The sequence below is a fragment of the Leptidea sinapis genome, chromosome 2, assembly GCF_905404315.1.
Source record: "Leptidea sinapis chromosome 2, ilLepSina1.1, whole genome shotgun sequence".
Classification (NCBI taxonomy): Eukaryota; Metazoa; Arthropoda; class Insecta; order Lepidoptera; family Pieridae; genus Leptidea; species Leptidea sinapis.
Genome location: NC_066266.1, coordinates 18,604,607 through 18,625,920, shown reverse-complemented (window position 1 = coordinate 18,625,920; position 21,314 = coordinate 18,604,607). Strand labels below are relative to the sequence as shown.

General features: G+C 48.0%; 1 protein-coding gene across 1 annotated transcript; it reads right to left on the bottom strand.

Moving 5' to 3' along the window:
- Window positions 1-410: 410 nt before the first annotated feature.
- On the bottom strand, window positions 411-20,684 carry LOC126973345 (trimeric autotransporter adhesin AtaA-like; the record flags this gene model as incomplete). Its single annotated transcript, XM_050820575.1, has 1 exon — window positions 411-20,684. A coding segment is annotated over one exon (19,362 nt), but the record flags the coding sequence as incomplete, so codon positions are not given.
- Between the last annotated feature and the right edge of the window lie 630 nt (window positions 20,685-21,314).

The window sequence follows — 21,314 nt, the reverse complement described above, 5'->3', positions numbered from 1 at the left end:
CTTTTAATAATTTGTCAATAATATTTAATTACATCAAGAATTATTTAGTGAAATATGCTCACTGTTGTTATAAATTCTTTCACAGCAGAACTGTCAAACAGTGCGTCAATAAATTCTCTCACAGAAAATATGTCCATACAAAACAAATATTGGAAATAAAAATAATTGTGTCTTAAATCAAAATGAAAACTGTCCTATCTCTCAAGTTGGACTAAACTGCACTCCATGAAGTAATTAATACCTATTTAAATCCCTTCGCTTCTATATACACGAAGAGAGTTATGTTCCGGACGTTTTTTCCCGGTTATTCCAATAAGGAACTTCGTTCCAATATTTATTTTGTGCGTTGCGGACACTTTTATAAAATTCTTAATACAATTGGGTCACAAATGAAAAAAAAAAATACAATATTATATGCTTGAATAAGTTTATTAAACACCACAAAAATTTGACGCCGTATTTGGCATTCGTTCATTTATATTCTTACTTAGTTTACAAATGCATCTCGTTAGTAAATTCAACAAATATTAACTAAAGAGTAATCGCAAATCATTTTAATTTATTAAGTAGATAATTATTGTAATAAGAAATACTAGTTGCTGCATCCGGCATACGAAATCGTACTCAAAGATCGTTTGAAATCACATAGAAATAACAAAAATTGGTACCTATAATTGCTTCTAAATTTCAACGCGTCACAGATAAGCTAAAAAGTTACATTATTTTCATAATATATCCATAAAATATCAAGAAATAATTAATATCTTCCAAGAATTTCAAAACAATCATAATATTAACAATGTATTTAATTTTATTTTAAACACATTAATATAAACTAAGACTAATAAAAAAGCAGGAAGTAACATTAGCTGCAGTCGGTAAATAATCAAACTGAAGTAAGTGTGTCCGACACGTGTAATATGTGTCCGACACGTGTAATATGTGTCCGACACGTGTAATATGTGTCCGTTACATGTAATATGTGTGCGTTACGGGTAATATCTGTGCACCACATGTAATGTGTTGCTACGGATTCCAAAGTTACTTCTAATAACTTCTTTTTGAGATTTATTGGCTTCTTATTCGTTCACTATTATATTCCTCACTTTCATGAGTTAAGTATACACACGTCTTGCTATTATATAAGTCTATAAATATAAATGAGAACCTAGGTATAATATGTTCGTCTTATTGCCAATTATTTAATCCAAATTATTGGCAAGCTGTACCAATTCATATTTATCCCACAAATGAGTAGATTTCGTATAACATTAAATTGACAGATGTCTATGAACTGTCAATAGATCGCGTCGTTGACGTTTCTAATATTGTTGTCCAAAGGATAGTGCGTATTTATTTGCATTACTCTTTGATTCGCTAAAACTGTCGTCGTTATTGTATTGAAAACTTTTACCGTTGGGTCCCAATTTTGATACAAAATTGCTGGAATCGCTTTCATTTTCACTACTGCTCTCGCCTCTGGAAGATGAATAATTTATATACGAGTTGTTGTCTTTCAAAGTAGCACTGGCAGATGTAGAAGAGGCTTCGGTTTCAGTACGAGACTGGGCGAAGGAGTTCGCCAAAGCATAATTATTTCCACCTAATTGACCAATGATTGGACCATATGACGGTTTATTAAATGTGTTTGCAACAAGACGAGGAGCGAAATTTTCATTATCATATACTGCTCTTGCAGGTGCTTTGAAATTCTCATTCAGGCTATAAATACCATTGGGACTACTTGGGTAGTCTAAATGGTTTAGATCATAAGAGCCTGCATTACTTAAAAAATTCCTTTCCGGTATTATACTGTCAGCGATTCTTGATGAAAAGTCAAGCGGTCCCTCCACATTATGTAATTGGGGCTTAAATTTATTTATAGGAATACTTCCAAGTGCAGATCGCAAGCCAAAATCTAGTGTTGGCGTATAACGAAGACCTGTTGGGGCATTGCCGTATAACTTTCTGCTGCCGTTGCTTCCAGCCGTGGAACCACCACTGTTAGGGCTAATAAAGCTTCCAGAGCTGCTGTCGCTTCCAGAAATAGCACTGGCCCCATTCACTCCAGCAACAGCATTACCGTATGAGTTTCCATTGTTGTAGCTTTCAGCCGTGGTTCCTCCATTGTTCGTGTTCACGAAGCTTCCAGAGCTAGTGTTGCTTCCAGTAGTAGCACTGGCTCCATTCACTCCATCAACAGCGTTGCCGTATGAGTTTCCAATGTTGTAGATTCCAGCCGTGGTTCCTCCATTGTTCGTGTTCACGAAGCTTCCAGAGCTGCTGTCGCTTCCAGAATTAGCACTGGCCCCATTCCCTCCAGCAACAGCATTGCCATTTGAGTATCCATTGTTGTAGCTTTCAGCCGTGGTTCCTCCATTGTTCGTGTTCACTAAGCTTCCAGAGCTAGTGTTGCTTCCAGAAATAGCACTGGCCCCATTCACTCCAGCAACAGCATTACCGTATGAGTTTCCATTGTTGTAGCTTTCAGCCGTGGTTCCTCCATTGTTCGTGTTCACGAAGCTTCCAGAGCTAGTGTTGCTTCCAGTAGTAGCACTGGCTCCATTCACTCCATCAACAGCGTTGCCGTATGAGTTTCCAATGTTGTAGCTTCCAGCCGTGGTTCCTCCATTGTTCGTGTTAACGAAGCTTCCAGAGCTGCTGTCGCTTCCAGAATTAGCACTGGCCCCATTCACTCCAGCAACAGCGTTGCCGTTTGAGTTTCCGTTACTGTAGCTTTCAGCAGTGGTTCCTCCATTGTTCGTATTCACGAAGCTTCCAGAGCTGCTGTTGCTTCCAGAATTAGCACTGGCTCCATTCCCTCCAGCAACAGCATTGCCATTTGAGTTTCCGTTGCTGTAGCTTCCAGCCGTGGTTCCTCCATTGTTCGTGTTCACGAAGCTTCCAGAGCTGCTGTCGCTTCCAGTAGTAGCACTGGCTCCATTCACTCCATCAACAGCATTGCCATTTGAGTTTCCGTTGCTGTAGCTTCCAGCCGTGGTTCCTCCATTGTTCGTGTTAACGAAGCTTCCAGAGCTGCTGTCGCTTCCAGAATTAGCACTGGCCCCATTCACTCCAGCAACAGCGTTGCCGTTTGAGTTTCCGTTGCTGTAGATTTCAGCCGTGGTTCCTCCGTTGTTCGTGTTCACAAGGCTTCCAGAGCTAGTGTTGCTTCCAGAATTAGCACTGGCTCCATTCACTCCATCAACAGCGTTGCCGTATGAGTATCCAATGTTGTAGCTTCCAAACGTGGTTCCTCCATTGTTCGTGTTCACGAAGCTTCCAGAGTTAGGGTTGCTTCCAGTAATAGCACTGGCTCCATTCACTCCATCAACAGCATTGCCGTATGAGTTTCCATTGTTGTAGCTTCCAGCCGTGGTTCCTCCATTGTTCGTGTTAACGAAGCTTCCAGAGCTGCTGTCGCTTCCAGAATTAGCACTGGCCCCATTCACTCCAGCAACAGCGTTGCCGTTTGAGTTTCCGTTACTGTAGCTTTCAGCAGTGGTTCCTCCGTTGTTCGTGTTCACAATGCTTCCAGAGCTAGAGTTACTTCCAGAATTAGCACTGGCTCCATTCCCTCCAGCAACAGCATTGCCATTTGAGTTTCCGTTGCTGTAGCTTCCAGCCGTGGTTCCTCCATTGTTCGTGTTCACGAAGCTTCCAGAGCTGCTGTCGCTTCCAGTAGTAGCACTGGCTCCATTCACTCCATCAACAGCATTGCCATTTGAGTTTCCGTTGCTGTAGCTTCCAGCCGTGGTTCCTACATTGTTCGTGTTAACGAAGCTTCCAGAGCTGCTGTCGCTTCCAGAATTAGCACTGGCCCCATTCACTCCAGCAACAGCGTTGCCGTTTGAGTTTCCGTTGCTGTAGCTTTCAGCAGTGGTTCCTCCGTTGTTTGTGTTCACAAGGCTTCCAGAGCTAGTGTTGCTTCCAGAATTAGCACTGGCTCCATTCACTCCATCAACAGCGTTGCCGTATGAGTATCCAATATTGTAGCTTCCAAACGTGGTTCCTCCATTGTTCGTGTTCACGAAGCTTCCAGAGGTAGGGTTGCTTCCAGTAGTAGCACTGGCTCCATTCACTCCATCAACAGCATTGCCGTATGAGTTTAAATTGTTGTAGCTTCCAGCCGTGGTTCCTCCATTGTTCGTGTTAACGAAGCTTCCAGAGCTGCTGTCGCTTCCAGAATTAGCACTGGCCCCATTCACTCCAGCAACAGCGTTGCCGTTTGAGTTTCCGTTACTGTAGCTTTCAGCAGTGGTTCCTCCGTTGTTCGTGTTCACAATGCTTCCAGAGCTAGAGTTACTTCCAGAATTAGCACTGGCTCCATTCCCTCCAGCAACAGCATTGCCATTTGAGTTTCCGTTGCTGTAGCTTCCAGCCGTGGTTCCTCCATTGTTCGTGTTCACGAAGCTTCCAGAGCTGCTGTCGCTTCCAGTAGTAGCACTGGCTCCATTCACTCCATCAACAGCATTGCCATTTGAGTTTCCGTTGCTGTAGCTTCCAGCCGTGGTTCCTCCATTGTTCGTGTTAACGAAGCTTCCAGAGCTGCTGTCGCTTCCAGAATTAGCACTGGCCCCATTCACTCCAGCAACAGCGTTGCCGTTTGAGTTTCCGTTGCTGTAGCTTTCAGCAGTGGTTCCTCCGTTGTTCGTGTTCACAATGCTTCCAGAGCTAGAGTTACTTCCAGAATTAGCACTGGCTCCATTCCCTCCAGCAACAGCATTGCCGTTTGAGTTTCCGTTGTTGTAGCTTCCAGCCGTGGTTACTCCATTGTTCGTGTTAATGAAGCTTCCAGAGCTGTTGTCACTTCCAGAATTAGCACTGGCTCCATTCACTCCAGCACCAGCGTTGCCGTTTGAGTTTCCGTTGCTGTAGCTTCCAGCCGTGGTTCCTCCATTGTTCGTGTTCACGACGCTTCCAGAGTTAGGGTTGCTTCCAGTAGTAGCACTGGCTCCATTCACTCCATCAACAGCATTGCCGTATGAGTTTCCATTGTTGTAGCTTCCAGCCGTGGTTCCTCCATTGTTCGTGTTAACGAAGCTTCCAGAGCTGCTGTCGCTTCCAGAATTAGCACTGGCCCCATTCACTCCAGCAACAGCGTTGCCGTTTGAGTTTCCGTTGCTGTAGCTTTCAGCAGTGGTTCCTCCGTTGTTCGTGTTCACAATGCTTCCAGAGCTAGAGTTACTTCCAGAATTAGCACTGCCTTCATTCCCTCCAGCAACAGCATTGCCATTTGAGTTTCCGTTGCTGTAGCTTCCAGCCGTGGTTCCTCCATTGTTCGTGTTCACGAAACTTCCAGAGCTAGAGTTACTTCCAGAATTAGCACTGGCTCTATTCCCTCCAGCAACAGCATTGCCATTTGAGTTTCCGTTGCTGTAGCTTCCAGCCGTGGTTCCTCCATTGTTCGTGTTAACGAAGCTTCCAGAGCTGCTGTCGCTTCCAGAATTAGCACTGGCCCCATTCGCTCCAGCAACAGCATTACCGTTTGAGTTTCCATTGTTGTAGCTTTCAGCCGTGGTTCCTCCATTGTTCGTGTTCACGAAGCTTCCAGAGCTGCTGTCGCTTCCAGAATTAGCACTGGCCCCATTCACTCCAGCAACAGCGTTGCCGTTTGAGTTTCCGTTGCTGTAGCCTTCAGCCGTGGTTCCTCCATTGTTCGAGTTCACGAAGCTTCCAGAGCTAGTGTTGCTTCCAGAATTAGCACTGGCCCCATTCACTCCATCAACAGCATTGCCATTTGAGTTTCCGTTGCTGTAGCTTCCAGCCGTGGTTCCTCCATTGTTCGTGTTCACAATGCTTCCAGAGCTGCTGTCGCTTCCAGAATTAGCACTGGCCCCATTCACTCCAGCAACAGCGTTGCCGTTTGAGTTTCCATTGCTGTAGCTTTGAGCTGTGGTTCCTCCATTGTTCGTGTTCACGAAGCTTCCAGAGCTGCTGTCACTTCCAGAATTAGCACTGGCCCCATTCACTCCAGCAACAGCACTACCGTATGAGATTCCAAAGCCGTTGCTTGCTGCCGTGGTTCCTCCATTGTTCGTGTTCACGAAGCTTCCAGAGTTAGGGTTGCTTCCAGTAGTAGCACTGGCTCCATTCACTCCATCAACAGCATTGCCGTATGAGTTTCCATTGTTGTAGCTTCCAGCCGTGGTTCCTCCATTGTTCGTGTTAACGAAGCTTCCAGAGCTGCTGTCGCTTCCAGAATTAGCACTGGCCCCATTCACTCCAGCAACAGCGTTGCCGTTTGAGTTTCCGTTACTGTAGCTTTCAGCAGTGGTTCCTCCGTTGTTCGTGTTCACAATGCTTCCAGAGCTAGAGTTACTTCCAGAATTAGCACTGGCTCCATTCCCTCCAGCAACAGCATTGCCATTTGAGTTTCCGTTGCTGTAGCTTCCAGCCGTGGTTCCTCCATTGTTCGTGTTCACGAAGCTTCCAGAGCTGCTGTCGCTTCCAGTAGTAGCACTGGCTCCATTCACTCCATCAACAGCATTGCCATTTGAGTTTCCGTTGCTGTAGCTTCCAGCCGTGGTTCCTCCATTGTTCGTGTTAACGAAGCTTCCAGAGCTGCTGTCGCTTCCAGAATTAGCACTGGCCCCATTCACTCCAGCAACAGCGTTGCCGTTTGAGTTTCCGTTGCTGTAGCTTTCAGCAGTGGTTCCTCCGTTGTTCGTGTTCACAATGCTTCCAGAGCTAGAGTTACTTCCAGAATTAGCACTGGCTCCATTCCCTCCAGCAACAGCATTGCCATTTGAGTTTCCGTTGCTGTAGCTTCCAGCCGTGGTTCCTCCATTGTTCGTGTTCACGAAGCTTCCAGAGCTGCTGTCGCTTCCAGTAGTAGCACTGGCTCCATTCACTCCATCAACAGCATTGCCATTTGAGTTTCCGTTGCTGTAGCTTCCAGCCGTGGTTCCTCCATTGTTCGTGTTAACGAAGCTTCCAGAGCTGCTGTCGCTTCCAGAATTAGCACTGGCCCCATTCACTCCAGCAACAGCGTTGCCGCTTGAGTTTCCGTTGCTGTAGATTTCAGCCGTGGTTCCTCCGTTGTTCGTGTTCACAAGGCTTCCAGAGCTAGTGTTGCTTCCAGAATTAGCACTGGCTCCATTCACTCCATCAACAGCGTTGCCGTATGAGTATCCAATGTTGTAGCTTCCAAACGTGGTTCCTCCATTGTTCGTGTTCACGAAGCTTCCAGAGTTAGGGTTGCTTCCAGTAATAGCACTGGCTCCATTCACTCCATCAACAGCATTGCCGTATGAGTTTCCATTGTTGTAGCTTCCAGCCGTGGTTCCTCCATTGTTCGTGTTAACGAAGCTTCCAGAGCTGCTGTCGCTTCCAGAATCAGCACTGGCCCCATTCACTCCAGCAACAGCGTTGCCGTTTGAGTTTCCGTTACTGTAGCTTTCAGCAGTGGTTCCTCCGTTGTTCGTGTTCACAATGCTTCCAGAGCTAGAGTTACTTCCAGAATTAGCACTGGCTCCATTCCCTCCAGCAACAGCATTGCCATTTGAGTTTCCGTTGCTGTAGCTTCCAGCCGTGGTTCCTCCATTGTTCGTGTTCACGAAGCTTCCAGAGCTGCTGTCGCTTCCAGTAGTAGCACTGGCTCCATTCACTCCATCAACAGCATTGCCATTTGAGTTTCCGTTGCTGTAGCTTCCAGCCGTGGTTCCTACATTGTTCGTGTTAACGAAGCTTCCAGAGCTGCTGTCGCTTCCAGAATTAGCACTGGCCCCATTCACTCCAGCAACAGCGTTGCCGTTTGAGTTTCCGTTGCTGTAGCTTTCAGCAGTGGTTCCTCCGTTGTTTGTGTTCACAAGGCTTCCAGAGCTAGTGTTGCTTCCAGAATTAGCACTGGCTCCATTCACTCCATCAACAGCGTTGCCGTATGAGTATCCAATATTGTAGCTTCCAAACGTGGTTCCTCCATTGTTCGTGTTCACGAAGCTTCCAGAGGTAGGGTTGCTTCCAGTAGTAGCACTGGCTCCATTCACTCCATCAACAGCATTGCCGTATGAGTTTAAATTGTTGTAGCTTCCAGCCGTGGTTCCTCCATTGTTCGTGTTAACGAAGCTTCCAGAGCTGCTGTCGCTTCCAGAATTAGCACTGGCCCCATTCACTCCAGCAACAGCGTTGCCGTTTGAGTTTCCGTTACTGTAGCTTTCAGCAGTGGTTCCTCCGTTGTTCGTGTTCACAATGCTTCCAGAGCTAGAGTTACTTCCAGAATTAGCACTGGCTCCATTCCCTCCAGCAACAGCATTGCCATTTGAGTTTCCGTTGCTGTAGCTTCCAGCCGTGGTTCCTCCATTGTTCGTGTTCACGAAGCTTCCAGAGCTGCTGTCGCTTCCAGTAGTAGCACTGGCTCCATTCACTCCATCAACAGCATTGCCATTTGAGTTTCCGTTGCTGTAGCTTCCAGCCGTGGTTCCTCCATTGTTCGTGTTAACGAAGCTTCCAGAGCTGCTGTCGCTTCCAGAATTAGCACTGGCCCCATTCACTCCAGCAACAGCGTTGCCGTTTGAGTTTCCGTTGCTGTAGCTTTCAGCAGTGGTTCCTCCGTTGTTCGTGTTCACAATGCTTCCAGAGCTAGAGTTACTTCCAGAATTAGCACTGGCTCCATTCCCTCCAGCAACAGCATTGCCGTTTGAGTTTCCGTTGTTGTAGCTTCCAGCCGTGGTTACTCCATTGTTCGTGTTAATGAAGCTTCCAGAGCTGTTGTCACTTCCAGAATTAGCACTGGCTCCATTCACTCCAGCACCAGCGTTGCCGTTTGAGTTTCCGTTGCTGTAGCTTCCAGCCGTGGTTCCTCCATTGTTCGTGTTCACGACGCTTCCAGAGTTAGGGTTGCTTCCAGTAGTAGCACTGGCTCCATTCACTCCATCAACAGCATTGCCGTATGAGTTTCCATTGTTGTAGCTTCCAGCCGTGGTTCCTCCATTGTTCGTGTTAACGAAGCTTCCAGAGCTGCTGTCGCTTCCAGAATTAGCACTGGCCCCATTCACTCCAGCAACAGCGTTGCCGTTTGAGTTTCCGTTGCTGTAGCTTTCAGCAGTGGTTCCTCCGTTGTTCGTGTTCACAATGCTTCCAGAGCTAGAGTTACTTCCAGAATTAGCACTGCCTTCATTCCCTCCAGCAACAGCATTGCCATTTGAGTTTCCGTTGCTGTAGCTTCCAGCCGTGGTTCCTCCATTGTTCGTGTTCACGAAACTTCCAGAGCTAGAGTTACTTCCAGAATTAGCACTGGCTCTATTCCCTCCAGCAACAGCATTGCCATTTGAGTTTCCGTTGCTGTAGCTTCCAGCCGTGGTTCCTCCATTGTTCGTGTTAACGAAGCTTCCAGAGCTGCTGTCGCTTCCAGAATTAGCACTGGCCCCATTCGCTCCAGCAACAGCATTACCGTTTGAGTTTCCATTGTTGTAGCTTTCAGCCGTGGTTCCTCCATTGTTCGTGTTCACGAAGCTTCCAGAGCTGCTGTCGCTTCCAGAATTAGCACTGGCCCCATTCACTCCAGCAACAGCGTTGCCGTTTGAGTTTCCGTTGCTGTAGCCTTCAGCCGTGGTTCCTCCATTGTTCGAGTTCACGAAGCTTCCAGAGCTAGTGTTGCTTCCAGAATTAGCACTGGCCCCATTCACTCCATCAACAGCATTGCCATTTGAGTTTCCGTTGCTGTAGCTTCCAGCCGTGGTTCCTCCATTGTTCGTGTTCACAATGCTTCCAGAGCTGCTGTCGCTTCCAGAATTAGCACTGGCCCCATTCACTCCAGCAACAGCGTTGCCGTTTGAGTTTCCATTGCTGTAGCTTTGAGCTGTGGTTCCTCCATTGTTCGTGTTCACGAAGCTTCCAGAGCTGCTGTCACTTCCAGAATTAGCACTGGCCCCATTCACTCCAGCAACAGCACTACCGTATGAGATTCCAAAGCCGTTGCTTGCTGCCGTGGTTCCTCCATTGTTCGTGTTCACGAAGCTTCCAGAGTTAGGGTTGCTTCCAGTAGTAGCACTGGCTCCATTCACTCCATCAACAGCATTGCCGTATGAGTTTCCATTGTTGTAGCTTCCAGCCGTGGTTCCTCCATTGTTCGTGTTAACGAAGCTTCCAGAGCTGCTGTCGCTTCCAGAATTAGCACTGGCCCCATTCACTCCAGCAACAGCGTTGCCGTTTGAGTTTCCGTTACTGTAGCTTTCAGCAGTGGTTCCTCCGTTGTTCGTGTTCACAATGCTTCCAGAGCTAGAGTTACTTCCAGAATTAGCACTGGCTCCATTCACTCCAGCAACAGCATTGCCATTTGAGTTTCCGTTGCTGTAGCTTCCAGCCGTGGTTCCTCCATTGTTCGTGTTCACGAAGCTTCCAGAGCTGCTGTCGCTTCCAGTAGTAGCACTGGCTCCATTCACTCCATCAACAGCATTGCCATTTGAGTTTCCGTTGCTGTAGCTTCCAGCCGTGGTTCCTCCATTGTTCGTGTTAACGAAGCTTCCAGAGCTGCTGTCGCTTCCAGAATTAGCACTGGCCCCATTCACTCCAGCAACAGCGTTGCCGTTTGAGTTTCCGTTGCTGTAGCTTTCAGCAGTGGTTCCTCCGTTGTTCGTGTTCACAATGCTTCCAGAGCTAGAGTTACTTCCAGAATTAGCACTGGCTCCATTCCCTCCAGCAACAGCATTGCCATTTGAGTTTCCGTTGTTGTAGCTTCCAGCCGTGGTTACTCCATTGTTCGTGTTAATGAAGCTTCCAGAGCTGTTGTCACTTCCAGAATTAGCACTGGCTCCATTCACTCCAGCACCAGCGTTGCCGTTTGAGTTTCTGTTGCTGTAGCTTTCAGCCGTGGTTCCTCCATTGTTCGTGTTCACGACGCTTCCAGAGTTAGGGTTGCTTCCAGTAGTAGCACTGGCTCCATTCACTCCATCAACAGCATTGCCGTATGAGTTTCCATTGTTGTAGCTTCCAGCCGTGGTTCCTCCGTTGTTCGTGTTCACAATGCTTCCAGAGCTAGAGTTACTTCCAGAATTAGCACTGCCTTCATTCCCTCCAGCAACAGCATTGCCGTTTGAGTTTCCGTTGCTGTAGCTTTTACCCGTGGTTCCTCCATTGTTCGTGTTCACGAAGCTTCCAGAGCTGCTGTCGCTTCCAGAATTAGCAGTGGCCCCATTCCCTCCAGCAACAGCATTGCCATTTGAGTTTCCGTTGCTGTAGCTTCCAGCCGTGGTTCCTCCATTGTTCGTGTTCACGAAGCTTCCAGAACTGCTGTCGCTTCCAGAATTAGCACTGGCCCCATTCACTCCAGCAACAGCGTTGCCGTTTGAGTTTCCGTTGCTGTAGCTTTCAGCCGTGGTTTCTCCATTGTTCGTGTTCACGACGCTTCCAGAGCTAGTGTTGCTTCCAGAATTAGCACTGGCCCCATTCACTCCATCAACAGCATTGCTGAATGAGTTCCCATTGTTGTAACTTCCAGCTGTGGTTCCTCCATTGTTCGTGTTAACGAAGCTTCCAGAGCTGTTGTCGCTTCCAGAATAAGCAATGGCCACATTCACTCCAGCAACAGCATTGCCATTTGAGTTTCCGTTGTTGTAACTTCCAGCCGTGGTTACTCCATTGTTCGTGTTAATGAAGCTTCCAGAGCTGTTGTCACTTCCAGAATTAGCACTGGCTCCATTCACTCCAGCACCAGCGTTGCCGTTTGAGTTTCCGTTGCTGTAGCTTTTAGCCGTGGTTCCTCCATTGTTCGTGTTCACGAAGCTTCCAGAGCTGCTGTCGCTTCCAGAATTAGCACTGGGCCCATTCACTCCAGCAACAGCATTGCCATTTGAGTTTCCGTTGTTGTAGCTTCCAGCCGTGGTTACTCCATTGTTCGTGTTAATGAAGCTTCCAGAGCTGTTGTCACTTCCAGAATTAGCACTGGCTCCATTCACTCCAGCACCAGCGTTGCCGTTTGAGTTTCCGTTGCTGTAGCTTCCTGCCGTGGTTCCTCCATTGTTCGTGTTCACGAAGCTTCCAGAGCTGCTGTCGCTTCCAGAATTAGCACTGGCCCCATTCACTCCAGCAACAGCGTTGCCGTTTGAGTTTCCATTGCTGTAGCTTTGAGCTGTGGTTCCTCCATTGTTCGTGTTCACGAAGCTTCCAGAGCTGCTGTCGCTTCCAGAATTAGCACTGGCCCCATTCACTCCAGCAACAGCGTTGCCGTTTGAGTTTCCGTTGCTGTAGCTTTCAGCAGTGGTTCCTCCATTGTTCGTGTTCACGAAGCTTCCAGAGCTGCTGTCGCTTCCAGAATTAGCACTGGCCCCATTCCCTCCAGCAACAGCACGACCGTATGAGATTCCAAAGCCGTTGCTTGCTGCCGTGGTTCCTCCATTGTTTGTGTTCACAAAGCTTCCAGAGTTAGGGTTGCTTCCAGTAGTAGCACTGGCTCCATTCACTCCATCAACAGCATTGCCGTATGAGTTTCCATTGTTGTAGCTTCCAGCCGTGGTTCCTCCATTGTTCGTGTGAACGAAGCTTCCAGAGCTGCTGTCGCTTCCAGAATTAGCACTGGCCCCATTCACTCCAGCAACAGCGTTGCCGTTTGAGTTTCCGTTACTGTAGCTTTCAGCAGTGGTTCCTCCGTTGTTCGTGTTCACAATGCTTCCAGAGCTAGAGTTACTTCCAGAATTAGCACTGGCTCCATTCCCTCCAGCAACAGCATTGCCATTTGAGTTTCCGTTGCTGAAGCTTCCAGCCGTGGTTCCTCCATTGTTCGTGTTCACGAAGCTTCCAGAGCTGCTGTCGCTTCCAGTAGTAGCACTGGCTCCATTCACTCCATCAACAGCATTGCCATTTGAGTTTCCGTTGCTGTAGCTTCCAGCCGTGGTTCCTCCATTGTTCGTGTTAACGAAGCTTCCAGAGCTGCTGTCGCTTCCAGAATTAGCACTGGCCCCATTCACTCCAGCAACAGCGTTGCCGTTTGAGTTTCCGTTGCTGTAGCTTTCAGCAGTGGTTCCTCCGTTGTTCGTGTTCACAATGCTTCCAGAGCTAGAGTTACTTCCAGAATTAGCACTGGCTCCATTCCCTCCAGCAACAGCATTGCCATTTGAGTTTCCGTTGCTGTAGCTTCCAGCCGTGGTTCCTCCATTGTTCGTGTTCACGAAGCTTCCAGAGCTGTTGTCACTTCCAGAATTAGCACTGGCTCCATTCACTCCAGCACCAGCGTTGCCGTTTGAGTTTCCATTGTTGTAGCTTTCAGCCGTGGTTCCTCCATTGTTCGTGTTCACGAAGCTTCCAGAGCTGCTGTCGCTTCCAGAATTAGCACTGGCCCCATTCACTCCATCAACAGCATTGCCGTATGAGTTTCCAATGTTGTAGCTTCCAGCCGTGGTACCTCCATTGTTCGTGTTCACGAAACTTCCAGAGCTGCTGTCGCTTCCAGTAGTAGCACTGGCTCCATTCACTCCAGCAACAGCGTAGCCGTTTGAGTTTCCGTTGCTGTAGCTTTTACCCGTGGTTCCTCCATTGTTCGTGTTCACGAAGCTTCCAGAGCTGCTGTCGCTTCCAGAATTAGCAGTGGCCCCATTCACTCCAGCAACAGCGTTGCCGTTTGAGTTTCCGTTGCTGTAGCTTTCAGCCGTGGTTCCTCCATTGTTCGTATTCACGACGCTTCCAGAGTTAGTGTTGCTTCCAGTAGTAGCACTGGCTCCATTCACTCCATCAACAGCATTGCCGTATGAGTTTCCATTGTTGTAGCTTCCAGCCGTGGTTCCTCCATTGTTCGTGTTTCCTCCATTGTTCGTGTTAACGAAGCTTCCAGGGCTGCTGTCGCTTCCAGAATTAGCACTGGCCCCATTCACTCCAGCAACAGCGTTGCCGTTTGAATTTCCGTTGCTGTAGTTTTCAGCAGTGGTTCCTCCGTTGTTCGTGTTCACAATGCTTCCAGAGCTAGAGTTACTTCCAGAATTAGCACTGGCTACATTCCCTCCAGCAACAGCATTGCCATTTGAGTTTCCGTTGCTGTAGCTGCCAGCCGTGGTTCCTCCATTGTTCGTGTTCACGAAGCTTCCAGAGCTGCTGTCGCTTCCAGAATTAGCACTGGCCCCATTCGCTCCAGCAACAGCATTACCGTTTGAGTTTCCATTGTTGTAGCTTTCAGCCGTGGTTCCTCCATTGTTCGTGTTCACGAAGCTTCCAGAGCTGCTGTCGCTTCCAGAATTAGCACTGGCCCCATTCACTCCAGCAACAGCGTTGCCGTTTGAGTTTCCGTTGCTGTAGCCTTCAGCCGTGGTTCCTCCATTGTTCGAGTTCACGAAGCTTCCAGAGCTAGTGTTGCTTCCAGAATTAGCACTGGCCCCATTCACTCCATCAACAGCATTGCCGTATGAGTTTCCATTGTTGTAGCTTCCAGCCGTGGTTCCTCCATTGTTCGTGTTCACAATGCTTCCAGAGCTGCTGTCGCTTCCAGAATTAGCACTGGCCCCATTCACTCCAGCAACAGCGTTGCCGTTTGAGTTTCCATTGCTGTAGCTTTGAGCTGTGGTTCCTCCATTGTTCGTGTTCACGAAGCTTCCAGAGCTGCTGTCGCTTCCAGAATTAGCACTGGCCCCATTCACTCCAGCAACAGCGTTGCCGTTTGAGTTTCCGTTGCTGTAGCCTTCAGCCGTGGTTCCTCCATTGTTCGAGTTCACGAAGCTTCCAGAGCTAGTGTTGCTTCCAGAATTAGCACTGGCCCCATTCACTCCATCAACAGCATTGCCGTATGAGTTTCCATTGTTGTAGCTTCCAGCCGTGGTTCCTCCATTGTTCGTGTTCACAATGCTTCCAGAGCTGCTGTCGCTTCCAGAATTAGCACTGGCCCCATTCACTCCAGCAACAGCACTACCGTATGAGATTTCAAAGCCGTTGCTTGCTGCCGTGGTTCCTCCATTGTTCGTGTTCACGAAGCTTCCAGAGTTACGGTTGCTTCCAGTAGTAGCACTGGCTCCATTCACTCCATCAACAGCATTGCCGTATGAGTTTCCATTGTTGTAGCTTCCAGCCGTGGTTCCTCCATTGTTCGTGTTAACGAAGCTTCCAGAGCTGCTGTCGCTTCCAGAATTAGCACTGGCCCCATTCACTCCAGCAACAGCGTTGCCGTTTGAGTTTCCGTTACTGTAGCTTTCAGCAGTGGTTCCTCCGTTGTTCGTGTTCACAATGCTTCCAGAGCTAGAGTTACTTCCAGAATTAGCACTGGCTCCATTCCCTCCAGCAACAGCATTGCCATTTGAGTTTCCGTTGCTGTAGCTTCCAGCCGTGGTTCCTCCATTGTTCGTGTTCACGAAGCTTCCAGAGCTGCTGTCGCTTCCAGTAGTAGCACTGGCTCCATTCACTCCATCAACAGCATTGCCATTTGAGTTTCCGTTGCTGTAGCTTCCAGCCGTGGTTCCTCCATTGTTCGTGTTAACGAAGCTTCCAGAGCTGCTGTCGCTTCCAGAATTAGCACTGGCCCCATTCACTCCAGCAACAGCGTTGCCGTTTGAGTTTCCGTTGCTGTAGCTTTCAGCAATGGTTCCTCCGTTGTTCGTGTTCACAATGCTTCCAGAGCTAGAGTTACTTCCAGAATTAGCACTGGCTCCATTCCCTCCAGCAACAGCATTGCCATTTGAGTTTCCGTTGTTGTAGCTTCCAGCCGTGGTTACTCCATTGTTCGTGTTAATGAAGCTTCCAGAGCTGTTGTCACTTCCAGAATTAGCACTGGCTCCATTCACTCCAGCACCAGCGTTGCCGTTTGATTTTCCGTTGCTGTAGCTTTCAGCCGTGGTTCCTCCATTGTTCGTGTTCACGACGCTTCCAGAGTTAGGGTTGCTTCCAGTAGTAGCACTGGCTCCATTCACTCCATCAACAGCATTGCCGTATGAGTTTCCATTGTTGTAGCTTCCAGCCGTGGTTCCTCCATTGTTCGTGTTAACGAAGCTTCCAGAGCTGCTGTCGCTTCCAGAATTAGCACTGGCCCCATTCACTCCAGCAACAGCGTTGCCGTTTGAGTTTCCGTTGCTGTAGCTTTCAGCAGTGGTTCCTCCGTTGTTCGTGTTCACAATGCTTCCAGAGCTAGAGTTACTTCCAGAATTAGCACTGCCTTCATTCCCTCCAGCAACAGCATTGCCATTTGAGTTTCCGTTGCTGTAGCTTCCAGCCATGGTTCCTCCATTGTTCGTGTTCACGAAACTTCCAGAGCTAGAGTTACTTCCAGAATTAGCACTGGCTCCATTCCCTCCAGCAACAGCATTGCCATTTGAGTTTCCGTTGCTGTAGCTTCCAGCCGTGGTTCCTCCATTGTTCGTGTTCACGAAGCTTCCAGAACTGCTGTCGCTTCCAGAATTAGCACTGGCCCCATTCACTCCAGCAACAGCGTTGCCGTTTGAGTTTCCGTTGCTGTAGCTTTCAGCCGTGGTTTCTCCATTGTTCGTGTTCACGACGCTTCCAGAGCTAGTGTTGCTTCCAGAATTAGCACTGGCCCCATTCACTCCATCAACAGCATTGCTGAATGAGTTCCCATTGTTGTAACTTCCAGCTGTGGTTCCTCCATTGTTCGTGTTAACGAAGCTTCCAGAGCTGTTGTCGCTTCCAGAATAAGCAATGGCCCCATTCACTCCAGCAACAGCGTAGCCGTTTGAGTTTCCGTTGTTGTAGCTTTTAGCCGTGGTTCCTCCATTGTTCGTGTTCACGAAGCTTCCAGAGCTGCTGTCGCTTCCAGAATTAGCACTGGGCCCATTCACTCCAGCAACAGCATTGCCATTTGAGTTTCCGTTGTTGTAGCTTCCAGCCGTGGTTACTCCATTGTTCGTGTTAATGAAGCTTCCAGAGCTGTTGTCACTTCCAGAATTAGCACTGGCTCCATTCACTCCAGCACCAGCGTTGCCGTTTGAGTTTCCGTTGCTGTAGCTTCCAGCCGTGGTTCCTCCATTGTTCGTGTTCACGAAGCTTCCAGAGCTGCTGTCGCTTCCAGAATTAGCACTGGCCCCATTCACTCCAGCAACAGCGTTGCCGTTTGAGTTTCCATTGCTGTAGCTTTGAGCTGTGGTTCCTCCATTGTTCGTGTTCACGAAGCTTCCAGAGCTGCTGTCGCTTCCAGAATTAGCACTGGCCCCATTCACTCCAGCAACAGCGTTGCCGTTTGAGTTTCCGTTGCTGTAGCTTTCAGCAGTGGTTCCTCCATTGTTCGTGTTCACGAAGCTTCCAGAGCTGCTGTCGCTTCCAGAATTAGCACTGGCCCCATTCACTCCAGCAACAGCACTACCGTATGAGATTCCAAAGCCGTTGCTTGCTGCCGTGGTTCCTCCATTGTTCGTGTTCACGAAGCTTCCAGAGTTAGGGTTGCTTCCAGTAGTAGCACTGGCTCCATTCACTCCATCAACAGCATTGCCGTATGAGTTTCCATTGTTGTAGCTTCCAGCCGTGGTTCCTCCATTGTTCGTGTTAACGAAGCTTCCAGAGCTGCTGTCGCTTCCAGAATTAGCACTGGCCCCATTCACTCCAGCAACAGCGTTGCCGTTTGAGTTTCCGTTACTGTAGCTTTCAGCAGTGGTTCCTCCGTTGTTCGTGTTCACAATGCTTCCAGAGCTAGAGTTACTTCCAGAATTAGCACTGGCTCCATTTCCTCCAGCAACAGCATTGCCATTTGAGTTTCCGTTGCTGAAGCTTCCAGCCGTGGTTCCTCCATTGTTCGTGTTCACGAAGCTTCCAGAGCTGCTGTCGCTTCCAGTAGTAGCACTGGCTCCATTCACTCCATCAACAGCATTGCCATTTGAGTTTCCGTTGCTGTAGCTTCCAGCCGTGGTTCCTCCATTGTTCGTGTTAACGAAGCTTCCAGAGCTGCTGTCGCTTCCAGAATTAGCACTGGCCCCATTCACTCCAGCAACAGCGTTGCCGTTTGAGTTTCCGTTGCTGTAGCTTTCAGCAGTGGTTCCTCCGTTGTTCGTGTTCACAATGCTTCCAGAGCTAGAGTAACTTCCAGAATTAGCACTGGCTCCATTCCCTCCAGCAACAGCATTGCCATTTGAGTTTCCGTTGCTGTAGCTTCCAGCCGTGGTTCCTCCATTGTTCGTGTTCACGAAGCTTCCAGAGCTGTTGTCACTTCCAGAATTAGCACTGGCTCCATTCACTCCAGCACCAGCGTTGCCGTTTGAGTTTCCATTGTTGTAGCTTTCAGCCGTGGTTCCTCCATTGTTCGTGTTCACGAAGCTTCCAGAGCTGCTGTCGCTTCCAGAATTAGCACTGGCCCCATTCACTCCATCAACAGCATTGCCGTATGAGTTTCCAATGTTGTAGCTTCCAGCCGTGGTACCTCCATTGTTCGTGTTCACGAAACTTCCAGAGCTGCTGTCGCTTCCAGTAGTAGCACTGGCTCCATTCACTCCAGCAACAGCGTAGCCGTTTGAGTTTCCGTTGCTGTAGCTTTTACCCGTGGTTCCTCCATTGTTCGTGTTCACGAAGCTTCCAGAGCTGCTGTCGCTTCCAGAATTAGCACTGGCCCCATTCACTCCAGCAACAGCGTTGCCGTTTGAGTTTCCGTTGCTGTAGCTTTCAGCCGTGGTTCCTCCATTGTTCGTATTCACGACGCTTCCAGAGTTAGTGTTGCTTCCAGTAGTAGCACTGGCTCCATTCACTCCATCAACAGCATTGCCGTATGAGTTTCCATTGTTGTAGCTACCAGCCGTGGTTCCTCCATTGTTCGTGTTAACGAAGCTTCCAGAGCTGCTGTCGCTTCCAGAATTAGCACTGGCCCCATTCACTCCAACAACAGCGTTGCCGTTTGAGTTTCCGTTGCTGTAGCTTTCAGCAGTGGTTCCTCCATTGTTCGTGTTCACAATGCTTCCAGAGCTAGAGTTACTTCCAGAATTAGCACTGCCTTCATTCCCTCCAGCAACAGCATTGCCATTTGAGTTTCCGTTGCTGTAGCTTCCAGCCGTGGTTCCTCCATTGTTCGTGTTCACGAAACTTCCAGAGCTAGAGTTACTTCCAGAATTAGCACTGGCTCCATTCCCTCCAGCAACAGCATTGCCATTTGAGTTTCCGTTGCTGTAGCTTCCAGCCGTGGTTCCTCCATTGTTCGTGTTAACGAAGCTTCCAGAGCTGCTGTCGCTTCCAGAATTAGCAGTGGCCCCATTCACTCCAGCAACAGCGTTGCCGTTTGAGTTTCCGTTGCTGTAGCTTTCAGCAGTGGTTCCTCTGTTGTTCGTGTTCACAATTGTTCCAGAGCTAGAGTTACTTCCAGAATTAGCACTGGCTCCATTCCCTCCAGCAACAGCATTGCCGTTTGAGTTTCCGTTGCTGTAGCTTGCAGCCGTGGTTCCTCCATTGTTCGTGTTCACGAAGCTTCCAGAGCTGCTGTCGCTTCCAGAATTAGCACTGGCCCCATTCACTCCAGCAACAGCATTGCCGTTTGAGTTTCCGTTGCTGTAGCTTCCAGCCGTGGTTCCTCCATTGTTCGTGTTAACGAAGCTTCCAGAGCTGCTGTCGCTTCCAGAATTAGCACTGGCCCCATTCACTCCAGCAACAGCGTTGCCGTTTGAGTTTCCGTTGCTGTAGCTTTCAGCAGTAGTTCCTCCGTTGTTCGTGTTCACAATGCTTCCAGAGCTAGAGTTACTTCCAGAATTAGCACTGGCTCCATTCCCTCCAGCAACAGCATTGCCATTTGAGTTTCCGTTGCTGTAGCTTTCAGCCGTGGTTCCTCTATTGTTCGTGTTCACGAAGCTTCCAGAGCTGTTGTCGCTTCCAGTAGTAGCACTGGCTCCATTCACTCTATCAACAGCATTGCCATTTGAGTTTCCGTTGCTGTAGCTTCCAGCCGTGGTTTCTCCATTGTTCGTGTTAACGAAGCTTCCAGAGCTGCTGTCGCTTCCAGAATTAGCACTGGCCCCATTCACTCCAGCAACAGCGTTGCCGTTTGAGTTTCCGTTGCTGTAGCTTCCAGCAGTGGTTCCTCCGTTGTTCGTGTTCACAATGCTTCCAGAGCTAGAGTTACTTCCAGAATTAGCACTGGCTCCATTCCCTCCAGCAACAGCATTGCCATTTGAGTTTCCGTTGCTGTAGCTTCCAGCCGCGGTTCCTCCATTATTCGTGTTCACGAAACTTCCAGAGCTAGAGTTACTTCCAGAATTAGCACTGGCTCCATTCCCTCCAGCAACAGCATTGCCATTTGAGTTTCCGTTGCTGTAGCTTCCAGCCGTGGTTCCTCCATTGTTCGTGTTCACGAAGCTTCCAGAGCTGCTGTCGCTTCCAGAATTAGCACTGGCCCCATTCACTCCAGCAACAGCGTCGCCGTTTGAGTTTCCGTTGCTGTAGCTTTCAGCCGTGGTTCCTCCATTGTTCGTGTTCACGACGCTTCCAGAGCTAATGTTGCTTCCAGAATTAGCACCGGCCCCATTCACTCCATCAACAGCATTGCCGTATGAGTTCCCATTGGTGGAGTCAGTTATGCCATCTATCACAGCTCCATCTCCACAATTTCCTCTTGGTTTGATGTAACTACCTATAGGCCTGAATATAATCCATGGGTATTTAAATGGATTTTGACTGATTGGTTGAAGTGATTCAGCTCTTACGTTGCTTTCGTCAGGAAAATATAAGAATGACGACACTTTTATCGGGATAGGTTGTACATAGCTTGACTCGCCAATGTCAGCGGTTCTATGAGAGCCTGTGTTTAAAACGATGCATCGTGTTCCTTGCTTAGGAGGATTGTCTGTGGAGGAAAGAATTATTTATTTTTATTTTATTTTATTTGGAAGACTCACAGTGTTGCTATAACATAATTACTTTATCTACACTCATGCATTAAATCCTCTATTAAAGATTCTTAAATAGGTAGCTCATTGCCAACATTAAAACTCTCGATGTCCTAATAACCATTACATCATACAAACGAGTTTTGTAATGATGTACTAAATTTCATTACAATACTCGACTGGCTTTTTAATGTTAGCAGTAAGCTAACTGTTTCAGAATCTTGTATAGAGGATTCATATTGTGGGTGTAGGTAAAGTCTTGTATGCAACTGTTGATAGTTAGGTATTAAAACACTCATGTGATACTATTATCACCTTATTACACAAAAGTTTCATAAATATCTAATAAAATATTGTGAACATTTTACACTTTGTAAAAGTTTTCACATATTGATTCTTATAACATATAGTCTAATATAGGTACAACATTTTTTCGTATATGTAAAATATTTTATAAAGTATGATTACATAGGTGGATGACTTAAACAGGTCAAACTCAGGAAAGCCTTTACGATTATTTAAGTAGTGAGATGCTCTTTTGAAGAATGAGTTTCGTTTGTAATTTGTCGCACAATGGGGTATGTAATGTTCCTCGTTTGCTCA